The sequence below is a fragment of the Geotrypetes seraphini genome, chromosome 2 (assembly GCF_902459505.1).
Source record: "Geotrypetes seraphini chromosome 2, aGeoSer1.1, whole genome shotgun sequence".
NCBI lineage: Eukaryota > Metazoa > Chordata > Amphibia > Gymnophiona > Dermophiidae > Geotrypetes > Geotrypetes seraphini.
The window spans coordinates 209719080-209736297 of NC_047085.1; the positions used below are offsets into that span (position 1 = coordinate 209719080).

The 17218-nt window shown below is 41.4% G+C and overlaps 1 protein-coding gene across 1 annotated transcript in view; it reads right to left on the bottom strand.

Moving 5' to 3' along the window:
• The window catches only part of WRNIP1 (WRN helicase interacting protein 1), a 98082-nt gene that overhangs the window by 25484 nt on the left and 55380 nt on the right, over window positions 1-17218 (bottom strand). Inside the window, exon 4 of the mRNA XM_033934854.1 lies at window positions 5426-5649. Coding sequence (XP_033790745.1) covers window positions 5426-5649 — 224 coding nt within the window. The remainder of the gene's footprint in view (window positions 1-5425; window positions 5650-17218) is intronic.

Genomic DNA, 17218 nt, shown 5'->3' on the forward strand with positions numbered 1-17218 from the left:
TTCTATCTCCACATTTACAAAACTGTAGAGCGTTTTTTAGCGTTGGCATCTGAGCTGTTACCACCATGTCTAAAAACCACACTACAGTTTTGTAAAAGGGGGAAGGGTTAGTTTGTGATTACATACTAGGCAAAGGTATTTTCTGTGTTCTGTGTGTTCGAAAAGACATGGTTTTCTGTTAGGATTGACTGTGTAGGATTGATCTGTACTAGTCTGGCTTGTTTAGTTTTACAATGGGTGTATTGATGTACCGCTCACTGCAGTATGTAAGATGCTGCCTTTTCCTAGGTACACTCTTGTGTGACGTGTGGATTGTTACTAAAAATCATGTTTTTCATACAGATGGGGGGTGTCAAAAAATGATGGGCCTCGGGTACCACATATGCTAGGTACGCCACTGCTTTCTTCAATTTATTTTTCTATCCTCTGTTCAGATTTATTTCATCCTTACTATCCAGTTTTGTGCTTCCCCTCTTTTTTACTGCATCTACCTACAGCTTTCCATTTCTTTCCCTCACCATGGCTCTCCCATCTCCCAGTGTTTCGCCAACTCTATCCTCTTCCCCCCTCCATCCAGCTTAATCTCCTCTTTCTCTCTCTTTATGCATTCCAGGTTCTTCCCTCTCCACCCTTCCATACAGTTTTTTCCCTGCTCATTTTTTCCTTACCCTTCCATTTAGTGTCTATTGTTCCTTCCAAGTCTACCCACACATCTTCTATTTCTCCCAGCCTCTGCTGCTGTTTCTCTAGATTAGCTGTGATGGCTCTGCTGGTCTCCTGCTCTGGAACAGGAAGTTGAAGTGAGAGGGGGCAGGGGACCATCAGAGCTAATAGTGTGTATATGGAAAGTGTGCCCCGTGACTGCTTTAGGTCGTTTTGCTACTGATGTGGCTGGCAGAGGGAGAAAAGTGAGGAAAGTATAAGATTGGGTACTCCATATCACCTTGCTGATGTCTCACATACCCCCTGGGGTATGCATAGCACGTGTTATGAACCTATGATACATACTAAGTGCAATGCCAATACAGTTTCAGCCAGACTCTACTCCTGTTTATCAATTAAGCAACTATAGCACAGTCTAAGAACAAACAGCAGAGGGGGCAAAAAAGCAATGTTACACCCCAAATAAAATAAACACAGGCTGAAGGGCAAGAATATATTATTGGCAGCTGCAGGCAAGAGATGCTTTTCTAGTCCAGTAGTTCCTAACTTAGTTTTTGGGGTCTATCCATTTTGAATTATTTTTGTTTTTATAAATATCTTGCAAATACCATATTTATGTGCAATGGAAGTAATGAATGTAATATAACGCAAGGTATCCCCAAACTTAATGCTGATGAGAAGAGAATCATCAAAGGTTATCGTTTGTAAAAGTCAATAGGGAGGAAAATCAGGTTGAGTGAAGTTGGCTTAAAATCAGGTTGGCTTAATGAGAATGACCAATACAGCAGCAAAGCGGTTTACATACAGGTACCTCAAGCATTTTCCCTATCTGTCCTGGTGGGCTCACACCGTACCTGGGGCAGTGGAGGATTAAGTGACTTGCCCAGGGTCACAAGGAGCAGCACGGGGTTTGAACCCATAACCTCAGGGTGTGGAGGCTCTAACCACTATACCACACTCTCTTCCTTTCAATCTCCTAGTTCGCAGCATACACTACAGAGACAAACATTACCACTGAAATCCCTCATTCTGATACAGTTCCTGGAGTTGCTTAAGCCTTTTTGCTTCCAACAGAGGAGGGGGCTGAACTCCATTTTCACTCATCTCTGGGCTTTGCTTGCTTTTTTGTGACAGTCTGCAACAGATGTTCTAGCAAGGTGCTATTGATGGAGGAAGGATGAAATGGGGACAGGAGAGGTGGGAAGTGAAGGCAAAGATGCCTGCTTCTAACAGAAGAGGCTTACCATTCTAAAGGGAACAATTTGGCTATTTGTAAGTGTACTCCTGTCATTAAGTTTGCTGCCAAGAGTACCAATGTCTTTGCCATGTTTTAGATTAGGAAGTAATTTTATAAAGAATTTCTTGTGCATAAAAGGGGCTTTAGAAAATTATTCTAGGCCTATTTTTGTGCCACTCGCGTATAAATGTGTTATGTAGTAGAATTTAGGTGGAGCATGGGAGGAGTCGCAGTTTATAAAATATGCACACGCTTTATGGGCTAATGTTTATACCTGCTCCTGGAGCTTCAATCCAGCTATAATTTCTGCATTTATAAAATAGACACCTAAGAGAGGGGGAGGTTATCAGTATGAACTACTGTTAAGTTGGGTTATTTTAACACTTCCGGTAAAGCAACCCCGGATGTGACGTAAGATGCTTAGAAAGTTTCTAAGGTAGGAAATTTCGGTCATCTACAATAAGGGCTGTTTTCCTGCTATACAGCATTGAATTTTTATTCAGTGCTGACAAATTGCATTGCTCCTGAAGAAGCTCTATCACCTCAAGTGAGAGCGAAACGGAGATCTTCCGTTGTTTCCTGCTGGCTGGGTTAAGAATCTACACCCGAGCTTAAATTGCATAAAAAAATAAAGTATATGATACAATAAGAGTTTAAAGTACCGATGATAGCTCGCAAGATAGTTACATGCCGAGACTTGTTCAACTAGCACGTGACTGCGAGCACTTGAGATCCTAAAAATCTCTTATCTTAATCTTTTGATTGACATATAAGATTATTTTTTGGCTTGAGCATTAGCCTTTTTTTTGGAGGATATTAGTGTGTTACACAAGTGTTTGAAGGGACTGTTAGATTTTATTTTAACACAAGCCACATTATTCTAGCACTGGGTTCCATTTTATGCAACAACAATTTATTATTTCTATAGCGCTACCAGGCGCACGCAGCTTACAATCTAATTATGTCGGACACACAGAGGGGGCTAAAAGGTGGTAGGGGATTATTAAGGGAATGACAGACAGATATGATGGTTGGGTCAGTGTTTAAACTAGCTTCAAATAAGTGGGTTTTTAGTCTGGCATTGAATACCACCAGAGACGGAGCCTGACGTAGCGAGCCAAGCAGGTTGTTCAGTTATGCAGATGATTTCACGATCTTCATCCCATTTGTTAACTCTATCTCGGAAACCATTCCCAAGGCATCAGAAGCCATAAATGAGATGGAACAATGGATGACGGATTTCAAGCTCAAACTCAATCCAGAAAAAACAAAATTTTTTGTTGCCTCTCCACACCCGCTTGACAACAAAACCCCGCTAAGCATCAACGAACTTAGTTACCCTATTCAGCCCACCATGAAGATATTGGGTGTAACTCTGGATCAATGCTTAACCATGAAAGACCAGGTGGACTCCGTAATCAGAAAGGGTTTTTTCACTCTCTGGAAACTTAGATCCATTAAATCATATTTCGATATGTCAGCATTCAGAATCCTAGTGCAATCCCTCGTACTAAGTCAACTTGACTACTGCAACATCGCCTATTTAGCAATCTCCCAAAAGAATATGCAACGTCTTCAAATAATGCAAAATACAGCAGTCAGACTTATCTTCGGGTTGAAGAAATTCGACCACGTGACACCTTATTACCGGCAGTTGCACTGGCTGCCAACAGAAGCACGCGTAAAGTTTAAATTCACCTGCCTATGCTTCAAAGTACTTTATGGACTAGCCCCCAAATACATAATGGACCTTTTCTCCTTTTCCACCAACAGACGCAAGAGAAGCACACATTCAAACTTCGTTTCCCCTCCAGTTAGAGGTTGCAAACTGAAAAAACACCATGAATACCTTCTCTCACACCAAGCAGCCATATGGGGTAAAGACCTAGATCAATTGCTTTCACCCACCACTTATGAGGAATTCAGGAAGCGCCTAAAAACATACCTGTTCCTGAAATACCTAGACAACTGACCCGCTCTTCTATCTCTCCACAATAAAGGTCCTCCTGATCTCTTATCCATTCCCTCTCCCCTCATAAGTCCGCATAGAACTTCATGGTTCAGCAATTTATATAAACTGTTATTATCATATTGTAATTTTTCGCTGTATTTTTTGAAATGCGTTACCTTTTCCTAACGGGTCTTCTCAGAAATTTCTTAGCAAACTGTATAACCTATATTCTCGCTTAGCAAACTGTATATTTATATTTTTGTTTTCTTAAAATTTCTGCACTCTGTATTTCCTCTGATCATCTGCATATTGTAAATCGTTGAATGTTCAGCTTCCTTGATTGTAAACCGCCTAGAAGTCACAAGATTGTAGCGGTATAGAAGAATGAAGTTATTATTATTATTATTCCAAGCATGCAGCTCAGCAAGGCAGAAGGGACGGAAACGGGAGCTGGCAATAGAGGAGAAAGATACAGAGTGGAAGGACTTGTCTGATGTGCGGAGTTCCCGGAGGGGAGTATAGGGAGTAACAAGGGAGGAGAGATACTGAGGAGCTGAAGAGCGAATACACTTGAAAATCTGCAAGAGGAGAGCACTAGCTCTTCAGAATCATATGCAGAGACAGACTGGGAGCCAGTGAAGCGACCTGAGGAAAGGAGTAATGTGGGTATAAAGACCCTGGTGGAATATGAGGCACGCAGCAGCGTTCTGAACAGATTGAATTGGAGAGATATGGCGATAGAACGGTAAGAAGCACATTGCAAAAATGCAATGAGATCCCGAGTTAAAATAACCCAACTTGTGGTAACATAACCTAATTTAACAGATCTCATTGATAACTTCCTTCCAAGTATCCTTCAGACACAGGTGACGTGCTGTATAATTACCCTCTTAATATAACTGTAAAAATTGGGATCAGTTACATTATACTTTCTGGTGGGAGTCTCTATGCCACACGTTTAAAATGGAACGTATGATTGCTATACAGCAGAGACATTATAGAAAGTTTATGGATATTTGGGAGCCATTGACAAAATTCTGTAAGGAATGACTGTTGATTTTGCCCTTTGATCATACACGTCCCGGATGGGTGGGAAGATACTTTTAATTTGAGTGCAATTTTTGGATATATAGAAAGGGGGGAATGATATATGTATTTGTCACAGAATATAATTTTGATTGAATTTAAGTGCTTTTAAAATGTAAAATGTCTGTATAATATGTTGCACTTATCTTTGGCTTTAAAATGAATAAAGATTAAAAAAAAAAATAATATATATATATATATATATATATATATATATATATATATATATATATATATATATATATATATATATATATATATAAATATATAAAACTCTTGTCATTGCTTGCTCACATTTATTTTGCTTTGCTTTTTTACAGGAACTGCTCACCCAATTCATAGAGTTTCATACCATCTGAAACTCAAGTTATTCTGATTACTGCTTTGCTGTCAGATGAACCACAGCTAACCAATTTAATATCACTAAGCATAAAAAAATGAAGGGTAAGAAGGCGGTAGAATATGCTATAAGGCATACAGCTACTTACCTGCCCTGTCATACAGAATATGGGACCGCTGCAGACCCTCTTTCACGTGCTCTTCCTGTATGAAGATCACATTCCCTAAAGAGCCTTTTGCGCCTGCTGGTGCTCTCCCAGTCGCTAATCTGGCTTGCACAGCTAACTGAAGGCCATTCAGCCCAATCCTTGCATCACCATCGCAGAGGTGGGCTAATGTGCTTATTGCCTTCTCTTCAATGTATACAACAGGTCTGCAACACAAATGCATTAGACATTTATTATAAGAACAAGTGTTGTTAAATATGAATCAAGCTTTACATGTTGTTTCCCAGTTTCAGAAGGACAAGCCTTGTCCTTCCAAATGTCTCTCTAACAGCAAGATCTGGTATCCACAAATACTTTTCAGTATATCAGGAAAGTGCAGTTCAGCAATTGAACTGAGAAACATGAGAATACAGACCAGAAGCCAACTGCACAAAACCAGAGACAGACAGTTATTATGTACATGGGACTACATTACATTGACTTTTGGGCTAACAGGGTGTATGTTTCAGCACTAACAAGAGGTTTGTTGGACCACATTCGGCTCAGGCAACCGAACTAGCAGCTGTTGGAAGATATGCCCACTCCTTCTATAACCCTTCATGCACATTTTTGCACATGCAAGTTACAGAATAGTATTTTTAAAAAAATGTATTTAATCATTTATATACCACTTATATCCTAAGTGGTTTACATTCAAGTACTTTATCATATTTCCCTATCTGTCCCAGCAGGCTCAAACTCTATCAAGTGTACCTGGGGCAATGAGGGGATTAAGTGACTTGCCCAGAGTCACAAGGAGCAGTGAGGGATTTGAACCCACAACCTCAGGGTGCTAAGGCTGTAGTGCTAACCACTGCGCCACACACTCCCCAGTAATATGCCTAAGTTAATTGTCTAATTAGGTGCAAATTAACTGTAACAACTGTAAATTAACTGTAGTGGGGTTCTCCAGGAGTCTGTGCTGGACCGCTGCTTTTTGACATTTTTATCAATGATCTAGAGAAGGGAATAACTAGTGAAATAATTAAATTTGCGGATGACACAAAGTTGTTCAATTGCAAGAGGATTGTGAAAAATTGCAAGAGAATCTTGTGAGACTGGGCATCAAAATGGCAGATAACGTTTAATATGAGTAAGTGCAAAGTGTTCATGTGGGAAAGAGGAACCCAAACTAGAGCTACGTGATGCAGGGTTCCACGTTAGGAGTCACTGCCCAGGAAAAGGAATTAGGTGTCATTGCTGAGAATATGTTGAATGTGTGGAGGCGGCTAAGAAAACAAATCGAATATTAAGAATTATCAAGAAAGGAATGGAAAACAAAGATGAAAATATTATAATGCCCTTGCATTGCTCTATAGTAGTGTTTCTCAACTTGGTCCTGGAGTACCCCCTTGCTAATCAGGTTTTCAAGATATCCACAATGAAGATGCATGAAATATATTTGCATATAATGGAGGCAGTGTATGCAAATCAAGTTTATACAAATTCAATGTGGATATCCTGAAAACCTGACTGGCAAAGGGGTACTCTATGGTATGGCCATATCTCAAATACTGTGCGCCGACCAATACTGTGTACACCTTAAATACTGTGCACTCACCAATTCTGGTCGCCATATCTCAAAAAAAAGATATTAATTTATTTAAAAAATTCTTCACGATATTCAAAATGTACTCAAACATATTATAAAAGTACCAATCCTATCCTATTGTTCCAGACATATTCACTAAAACTAGCATAATCTAATATAGTGGAATTACTGTAAAAGAGCGACAAAAATGATAAAAGGGATGGGACGACTTTCCTATGAGGAATGGCTAATGTTGCTACGGTTCTTCAGCTTGGAGAAAAGATGGCTCTAGGCCGGGTGATATGATAGAGGTCTATAAAATACTGAGTGGAATGGAAAGGGTAGACGTGAATTGCTTGTTTACTCTTTCCAACTATACTAGGATTAGGGGAAATTTGATGAAACTACTAAGTAATAGATTTAAAACAAACCAGAGAAAATATTTCTTTATTTCTTCATACATGTAATTAAACTCTGGAATTTGTTACCGGAGAATGTGGTGAAATCAGTTAGCTCAGCAGGGTTTAAAAAAAAGTTGGGTTCTAAAAGAGAAATCTATAGGTCATTATTAAGGTGGCTTGGGGAAATCAACTCCTTATTCCTTGGGATCTAACTAGGTACTTGGGATCTGGGTTGGCCGCTGTTGGAAACAGGATACTGGGCTTGATGGACTCTCCCAGTATGGCAATTCTTATGAAGTGCTTCTTATACATTTGATATCTCTTTTTCACATCAACTGTCAGGAATCTTAGCCCACTCTTCCTTTTGGATTTGTTTTAATTCATACACATTCATAGGTTTTGTGCAAGTATTGTTCGACCAGTGCATCTCTAGTGAGTTCAAGTCAAGGCCAATCCAGATCTTTAATTTGGTTTCTCCTTAACCAGTGGCGTACCCAGCATATGTGACACCCGGGGCCCATCATTTTTTGATACCCCCCCATGTGTATGAAAAACATGATTTTTAGTAACGATCCACACGTCACACAAGAGTGTACCTAGGAAAATGCAGCATCTTACATACTGCAGTGAGCAGCACATCAATATACCCATTGTAAAACTAAACAAGCCAGACTAGTACACATCAATCCTGCATAATTAATCGTAACAGAAAACTATGTCTTTTTGAACACAGAAAACACCTTTGACTAGTATGGATTGTGTAATCACAATCTAACTCCTCCCCCTTTTACAAAACTGTAGTGTAGTTTTTAGCCACAGTGGTTAACAGCTTAGATGCTCATAGAATTCTGAGCATCAGAGCTGTTACCACCATGGCCAACGCTAAAAAACGCTCTACAGTTTTGTAAAAAGGGGAGATAAAATAGAAATACATAGACAAAGGTTAAACTGAAGCACCAAGAAGCTGGACACTGCATACAATGCAACACCACAGAAACAGCGATGCATCTCCCCTAAAGCAAAAAAAAAAAATAAATATAATTTTTTTCTACCTTGTCTTCTCTGATTTCTGTTATCCTCATCTTCTTGTCACTCTCTTCCTTTCATCCACTGTCTACCCTCTCTCTGCCCCTTCTATATGGCATCTTCTCTCCTTCTATTACACTTCCGGAAACTTTATGCCTCCCCCTTCCATCTCTCCCTTCACCCCCATTGGTCTGGCATCCATCTTCTTCCCTTCCCTCCTCCAATGGTCTGGCATCTCTCTTCTCTACTCATCTTCCCTTCCCTCTCCCACACCCCCATGGTCTGGCATTTCACTCTCTCCTCTCCCCTCCCCTCACTTCCATCAGCATCTGCCCCTTTCTTTCCCTCCAAACCAATTCCATGCAGTATCCTTCCCCCTTATGTCTTTCCCCTTTCCATATACACCAATTCCATCAGCATCTGTCCCCTTTCTCTCCCTTCACCTCCCTTCCATACCACCCTGACCCCCTTTCTCACCCTCCACACCCTTCCTTACCACCCTGACCCCCTTTCTCACCCTTCACCACCTTTCCATATCACCCTGACCCCCTTTCTCACCCTTCACGTTTCCATACCACCCTGACCCCCTTTTTCTCCCTTCATCACCCTTCCCATACCACCCTGACCCCCTTTCTCACCCTTGACCATCTTTCCATACCACCCTGACGCTCTTTCTTTCCCTCCACCACTGACCCCCTTTCTTACCCTTCACCATGCTTCCATACCACCCTGATCCCCTATCTCTCCCTTCACCCTCCTTCTATACCACCCTGACCCTCTTTTACTCCTTCCACCACCCTGCTTGCTATGCTCCTTTCTCTCTCCATCCAAATCAGTAAGGTCCCACGATGACTGCTTCTGCCGCCTGTGCTCCAGAAAAGGTAAGTGATGTCAGAGGGGGGTGGGCCAACAGACACAGGGAGTTGCAGCAAGGTCCCACGATGACTGCAGCTGCCGGTCCACCCCCCTCAGACGTCACTTACCTCTTCTGGAGCAGAGGCGGTAGACACAGTCATCGCGGGACATTCCTGCGGCTGCCGACTCTGCTCCGGAATAAGTATAACAGCCGCACTGAGGTGCCGTTTAGAGTAGCACAGGAGGTTCCGGACCAGCTGTGCACCCCCTTGGAGCATGCACCTGGGGTGGGGCGGACCGCACCATTGTCCTTAACCATTCAGATGTAGATTTGCTTTTGTGTTTTGGATCATTGTGCTGCTGCATAATCCCATTATAATTCAGTTTCAGTTCATGGATAGTTGACTAGACATTCTGCTTAAGAATTTTCTGGTGGAGTCTAGAATTCATGGTTCCTTCAATAATGGCAACTTTTCCAGGTCCTGAGTCAGCAAGCATCCGCTATCATTTATTTATTTATTCATTTTTATAGTCCATCCTCCCCAGGATCACACTATCACCATCATATTTGACTACTGGCATGATGGTCTTATTGTGGAATGCTATACATGCATTTGGTTTTCACCAGACATAATGGGACCTATGTTGTCCAAAGAGTTCACTTTTGGCTCGTCTGTCCATAGAAAATTATCTCAAAAGGCTTGGGGGATCATTCAAGTGTGCTTTTGCAAATGTGAGACGAACAATGAAGTTATTGTGGATAGCAGCAATTTCTGTCTTACTGCTCTCCCATGAGTCTCAGTTTTGCCCAGTCTCTTATTGTGGCATTAACAACACCGGTCTTAGCCGACACTAGAGAGGTCTGCAGTTCTCTGAACACTTTGTGACTTCCCAGATGAGTTGCAACTGAACTCTTGGAGTAATTTTGGCAAGCTGACCACTCCTGGGAAGACATCGCTGTTCCAACTCCTTGCCATTTGGAGATAATGGTTCTCACTGTGGTTAAGTGGAGTCCCAGATGTTTGTAAATTGCTTTATAATCCTTTCCGGTCTGCTATATTTCAACAACTTTTTTTTCTCACCTCTTCTGGAATTTCCTTTGATTCTGGCATAATGTTCTTATAGAAATTTTGTGGTGACTACTTCACTTTCCATAGTAAACATCAATATATAGTAAGGTTTAGATTCAACAGGGCTGGCTGTAATCAAGCCTACCTTCAAAGGTCTAATTTATTTTACATTAAAGGAAATGCTTTTCCCTTCCTCTCAATTTTGGCACTTCTCTTCAAAGGATGTGAAGAGAGGCTGTGGCCAAAGTTTTTATCCCAGATTTTCCTCTCCTGAAAAGAGATCTGCAGCTTTATATACCAAGTTTTCTTCTCCTTTCCTGTTAGGATACTGTTTAGAATGGCTATGAACTACAGCAAACTTTCAACTTCTTGCTAAAGAGACGTGGCTTGCAGGACATTCATAAGTATGTTGAGTGAAAATCTGTTGCAGTGATTTTATGTTAGAACAAAAGGTGTCTCAGCCAGCTTTTAAGGGGTTCTAAGTTATTTAAGACTGGTACGTTTATATGACACAGTGCCATGCAGATGATAACCTAGTGAATGGCTCTGTTCCTTGGGGTGCCTGACTGGTCTTCAGATGTTCAAAGGAATACAGAGATGCTGAGAAGGTGCCTTCAGCATTTGGAAGGTTTGGAGGACAAGAAACTGTATGGATCTGTGTGAAGCAGTGGATATGCATGAGCTTTGGAAACCTAATATGCAAGATGTTATCACACTGTGAAGCAGCATGAAGATTTACCCATTGTATGTAGTCTTATTCAAAGCTCCTGCATCTGTACAACAACCTGGAGATTTACTGGTTACCTAAACCCAGATTAGATTGTACTCGGCCCCAAACAGTAAGCGCTTGCATTCTAATCTAATTTTTATACTCCTTTCTGCCTGAAGGACTTGTACAGATCTAGATATAAATAAGCCAGCACTGAAATACTATTCTTGGAGTGACTTAAAACTGCATGAACATCCAACCTTACAGTTCACAGGTTCCATATCAAATCCCAGTATAAAAAAGAAGGGATTAAAAGTTAAAGGTGTGGTCGGGTTAAGGACCTGAAAGAAATATAGTTATTTTAAACTCTTTTGTTGACATTTAAAGTCAATCAATTTGTACCTTTGCTTAATCTTTGTAAACCGCATAGAACTTCACGGTATTGTGGTATATAAGCTGTTATTATTATTATTATTATTCATTCCAGAAATGGGTGATGATCCAAAGGCAAATACAAAGGACATAAAGAACTCTAGAGTGAACACTATCATTTTCTGTGGAAATTATATTCAAATTGCTGGAGTAAGAAGGCTGTAGGACCTAATGAAGTATACACCAGAATACTAAAGGAACATTAAGACTACTGAATAATACCTCACAGCTCTGTTCAATTGAGTGCTGGAAAGAGTTTTCAAGGGATGAAGAACAGATGCAGTACTGGTCACAAAGACAGGAATAAAGAGACCAATTAGCTTAACACCTGTAATAGACAAAGTAATAAACACAAGAAAAGGGGGGGAGGGGGAAGTCCAGAGCAATACCTAATATGCAGAGCCGGCAGTTGAGCCGCCCCCGCCTTGACAACCCCAAAAATAAAAATAAAGAGAGGCAGGAAGGATGCCCACTCCTTGCCGCTACGAACCCCCTCATGCCAAGAACTACCTCCTCGTCCCCATACCCCCAAAAAATTAGTAGGAGGGATTCCCACGCCCTCCTGCTTCAGTCCCCCATCTGGCTCCCCACATATCCCCAACCCACCTCTGTACCTCTTTTCTGACGAAGATAGCAGAAGGAATTTCTAGTCTCTCCTGCCCACAGGCCCACCTCTCCAAAATGACGGGCCTTCCCTTCCTGGTGCATCCTGGTATGCAAGGGGGGGGTGCTTAAAGCCCTCATTGGCTCAGACATTTAAGGCCCCTCCCAAGATGGCCACTGACAAGATTTTCATGCCTAAAATTGTTAAAATAAACACACTTACTAAAGTCAAAAATCAACTAATTTAGGATTTTTCAGGTGGTGGAACACAGGGAAACATGCAGGAACCTTCAAAAACCTGTAATTCAGGCCCCTCTTCCCCTCAAAGGCTTTAACATCCTTACTGACTGTGACCTATGCTGGTAATATGCTGCAGCCTGCCTCAGATCTTTACAGTAGCTGGAAAGGAGAAGAATCACTGCCTCATGCTGAAAATGCTTCGCTGATCTTCGTGCTTTCAGTCAGACACTGCATCTGGCTGCACCCCCACCCCCGCGGACCATCGGATATGCTACCAGAAAAGGGGGGGAAAAATGCAGTTGGCACCCTGTGAGACACATCTGAGCCTCTTACGGAGGCTTAACAGCCTGCGCTCAAACCCTTGCTAAGCAGTAGGTGAGAACAGTAAGCAGGGACAGCTCCAAAAATACTTGTGTAAGTTGGCTAAAAGGTACCACTCTTCACATGCATAGAAAATAGGATTCCCTAAAAATGGGACATGCCCCAAATGTGGGGCTGCAGAGGCTACTTATCTTATTTTACAGAGCAAGTTTATTTACAACATTATGCAGGCAAGGCAGTAATTTTAGCTCTCAATTTAGAGATCTTTACGCAAGGGGAACGTATCACAAGATAAATATTGTTATAGACTGAATGAACGATTAATTATGCTGGATTAGAAGAGCTCACTCTTAAGGCCCAGATATGTTCTTATTTCTGCTTCTGGTTGGAGTAGTGAAGGAGGACTTGTATCTGCAGAGAGTGGCTTGAGGTGATGATCTTTGCTGAAAGAGAAATTCTTTTTCAGTGGTTGGGAACAGAACCTGGCGTCTTGGATATAGATGAGAAGTCCAGTAAGGTGAGCAGGTCCAGAGGAATCAATGGCAATTCAAAAGGAGGAGAAAGCATAGGTGAACCTTTACCTTTTATGGGCTATAGTAGCTGGGGTCGGATGGTATATAGCAGTCCAATCATAATTCAGGAATCATTCAAAACTGTTTCCTCTCTGGGTCTGGATATGGATGGGAAGATTATGTACCTACCTTGTTAATCTTCTTTCTAGGAGATGGGAACGTCAGTTTTGAATCAGTGGGTTTATGCATCTTCACTCGTGGGGTGTGTTTAATAATAATAATAACAACAATTTATATAACCGCAGGACCGTGAAGTTCTATGCGGTTTACAATGATTAGAAATGTTACAGATTGAATGGAATAAACAAAGTACAGACTTAGTGATTGATAGTTCAAGAGATCGTTTGTTGAGGACTAAGATTGTATAGGTTGGTATCCTAAGTATTTCAGGAACAGATGTGTTTTTAGATGTTTCCTGAATTCCCTATAGGTAGTAGGCACGAGTAATTGTTCTATGTCTTTACCCCATAGTGTGTAGAGAGCCTCATTTGCATTTTCTACTCCGTCTCCCTTCTCCCTGGGCTGTTCTGTACTCTTCAGTTCGTATCAATGCAGGTGGTCAGCCCTGAAGAATAAACATAAAAGGGAGGGGTATGGAGATTCTACATGAGAAACAAGTCTATTCTGCTCATAACATAACAAAGAACAATAACATTAACAATGATGAACACCTTATAACCCATAATGAGGCACAACACCAGCCACCTACTTGAGTGTAGCCTGCACTACCAGTCACAGGGTTCTATTGGATACCCTGTGTTTTCTTCAGATAGGTGAACTTTTCTCATCTCAACTCTTGCTAGATGCCAAGGGAAGAAGCAAAATGTCCAGTGAAACATACAGAAAGGCAGGCTAGGAATCATCTGAGAGGTGGACGTCAAGACTGATGTTCCTATCTCCTAGAAAGAATATTAACAAGGTAGGTATATAATCTTCCTTTCTAGTTCAATAGGAATATCAGTTTTGAACCAGTGGGATGTAACAGAGCAGTCCCTGGAATCTAGGATGGGACAGATGAACAGAACTGAAGCTCCAAAAGCGGTATCCAATTGTGCCGCTACAGTCACCCTGTAAACTTTTGTAAAAGTATGGACTGAGGACCAATTGGCTGCTCTCTAAATCTCTTCTGTGGATACTGTTTTGGACTCTACCCAGGAGAAAGTAACACTTCTTAGAGTGGACCTTCAGAGAAGTTGGAGGTATCTTACAGCTATTGGGAGGTCGCTCCACATATTTGTGCAGATATATGTAAACATATTGTTGAAAATTCATTTGTATCTGAGGCCTTTTGTTGAGGGGTAGTTAATCAAGAGGAGGGTCATGAGGAAGTGAATAAGTTTATGAGTGGCATGGCAGAGTTTCCCTGTAGGAAGTGGAAAATAATACAGGAAATTTTTAAGTTTATTCAAGTAGTGACAGGTAGCCAATATAACCGTTTGAGAAAGGTAGTGATTGGGTTATATTTTTTTAGCTTGAAAATAAGTGTGATAGTAGTACAATGATAAAAACATAAAATAAAATCCTCTTAATTTAAAATAGAAATTTTATCTGATGTGATGCATTTCTACAAGAGCATCCTATATTTGCCAATTGCTAAGCATTAATTCCAAACACACCCCAGCCCAGAAACAACAGTGGAAAGAACCAGATAAACTTAGGTAAGAATTGCTTGGACCGTGCCATTTCTAACATACCACAGAAATTAAAAAGTTATGTAACTGTAACCTGTTCTGGGATCCTGGGGAGGATGGGTTATAAAACTAAATAAATATCTATCAACTGGAGATTAGTTAGTGGAGATTAGTGTGTGGAGACAGGATAATGCGTCTGCCTCCCTTCCAAAGTCTGATATGCAACGCCCTTTCCAGCTGTCAAAAATTCAGCCAGAGCTCAACAATTTTTCCACAGAAAGATTTATTGTATCATAAAATGGTGAGTGAAATGATTGGCTGCTTTTAAAGCATAGCCCTCTACTAATCCTTTCTCTCTTGCCTAACCTTCCTGGTAGGCGTTTCAGATAGATTCAGATACTTGGGAAAGATTCAGATATAAAGATCCTCGGCAGGAGCAAGGAAGGTTTTAAGGTTGCTCTAAATTGCTCTCCCACTTATATTAAAATACATTCAGAAACAGAATGACACATGTTTCACACATGTGAGCAAGGTATTTTTTTAATAAAGAAAAAAGCAAAAACTGCAAGAGGAGCTTATTCCACTTTTGACTATCTTCCTTTTTATACACACCAACATATATGCTTGTTGACATAAAAGAACGACAGTGAAGTTACAAATGCTGTCTACAAGAGCATTTTCTCAGGAAAATAAATACAACCCATGCCCTCCCCCTCCCAATTCTCTGGATCCAAAATATATACACGCGAGTGTCAAAAGTAAGGGGGCTGTTGAAATATGACTCATTTGTACAACTGTTCTCCCAATTAAGCCATTATATGGCAATTGACTTTTGTTGAATATCAATAGATGTGGGGTTTTTTAAATTCCACCTCTGGATCTGTATTAACAGGCTACTATGTGGTCCTCTTATTATAAGAAAGTTTCATTTGCCTTCTTCCTGGCATCGCAACTACTCAACTGCATAGCGGTTTTTAGCACAGGGAGCTGAGCTGAATGCCCTGCGCTGCTCTCGATGCTCATAGGTTCACTGCTAAAAATTGCTATTGCGGTTTAGTAAAAGGGGGCCATAGTGCAAAATATAGACAGCAGATAAAAATTCTCAAAACGACACATTTTGATCACTAAAGTAAATTGAAAATAAAATCATATAGAAACATAGAAACTGACAACAGGAAAGGGCCACAGCCCATCCAGTCTGCCCACACCAATGACCCACTCCTACCTTCCCCTATGTAGAGATCCCACATACCAATCCCATTTTGTCTTAAAATCTGGTACGCTGCTGGCCTCGATTACCTGTAGTGGAAGATTATTCCAGCGATCAACCACCCTTTCGGTGAAGAAATATTTTCTGGTGTCACCATGAAATTTCCCACCCCTGAGTTTCAACGGATGCCCTCTTGTTGATGTGGGACCTTTGAGAAAGAAGATGTCCTCTTCCCCCTCGATACGGCCCATGAGATATTTGAACGTCTCGATCATGTCACCCCTCTCTCTGCGTTCCTCGAGTGAGTATAGCTGCAATTTATCCAGGCGTTCCTCATACGGGAGATCCCTGAGACCATCCGAGTGGCCATTCGCTGAACCAACTCAACTCTCAGCACATCTTTGCGGTAATGCGGCCTCCAGAATTGTACACAGTATTCCAGATGGGGGTCTCACCATGGATCTGTACAATGGCATTATGACCTCAGGCTTACGGCTGACAAAACCTCTACGGATACAACCTATGATTTGTCTAGCCTTGGATGAAGCTTTCTCCACTTGATTGGCAGTCTTCATGTCTTCACTAATGATCACTCCCAAGTCACGTTCTGCTACAGTCCGTGCTAGGGTCTCACCATTTAGGGTGTAAGTCTTGCATGGATTTTTGCTGCCAAGGTGCATGACCTTGCATTTTTTGGTATTGAAACTTAGTTGCCAGGTCATGGACCAATGCTCCAGCAGGAGTAGGTCATGCATCATACTGTTGGGCATTAAGCTTTTGTTGGGCACTGTGCTTTTGTCTGTTGTACTCTTGCCTACTACATTGGTTTGGCGTCATCGGCGAATAACGTAATTTTACCTCGAAGCCCCTTAGCCAAGTTTCTTACGAAGATGTTGAATAGGATCGGGCCCAGGACTGAGCCTTGCGGCACTCCGCTGATCACCTCTGTCGTTTCGGAGGGGGTGACGTTCACTACCATCCTCTGAAGTCTACCTCCAAGCCAGTCCCTAACTCATGCAGTCAATGTGTTACCTAATCCCATCGAACTCATCTTGCTCAGTAACCTGCGATGTGGGACGCTGTCGAATGCTTTGCTGAAGTCCAAGTGCACGATGTCTAGGGACTCCCCCATATC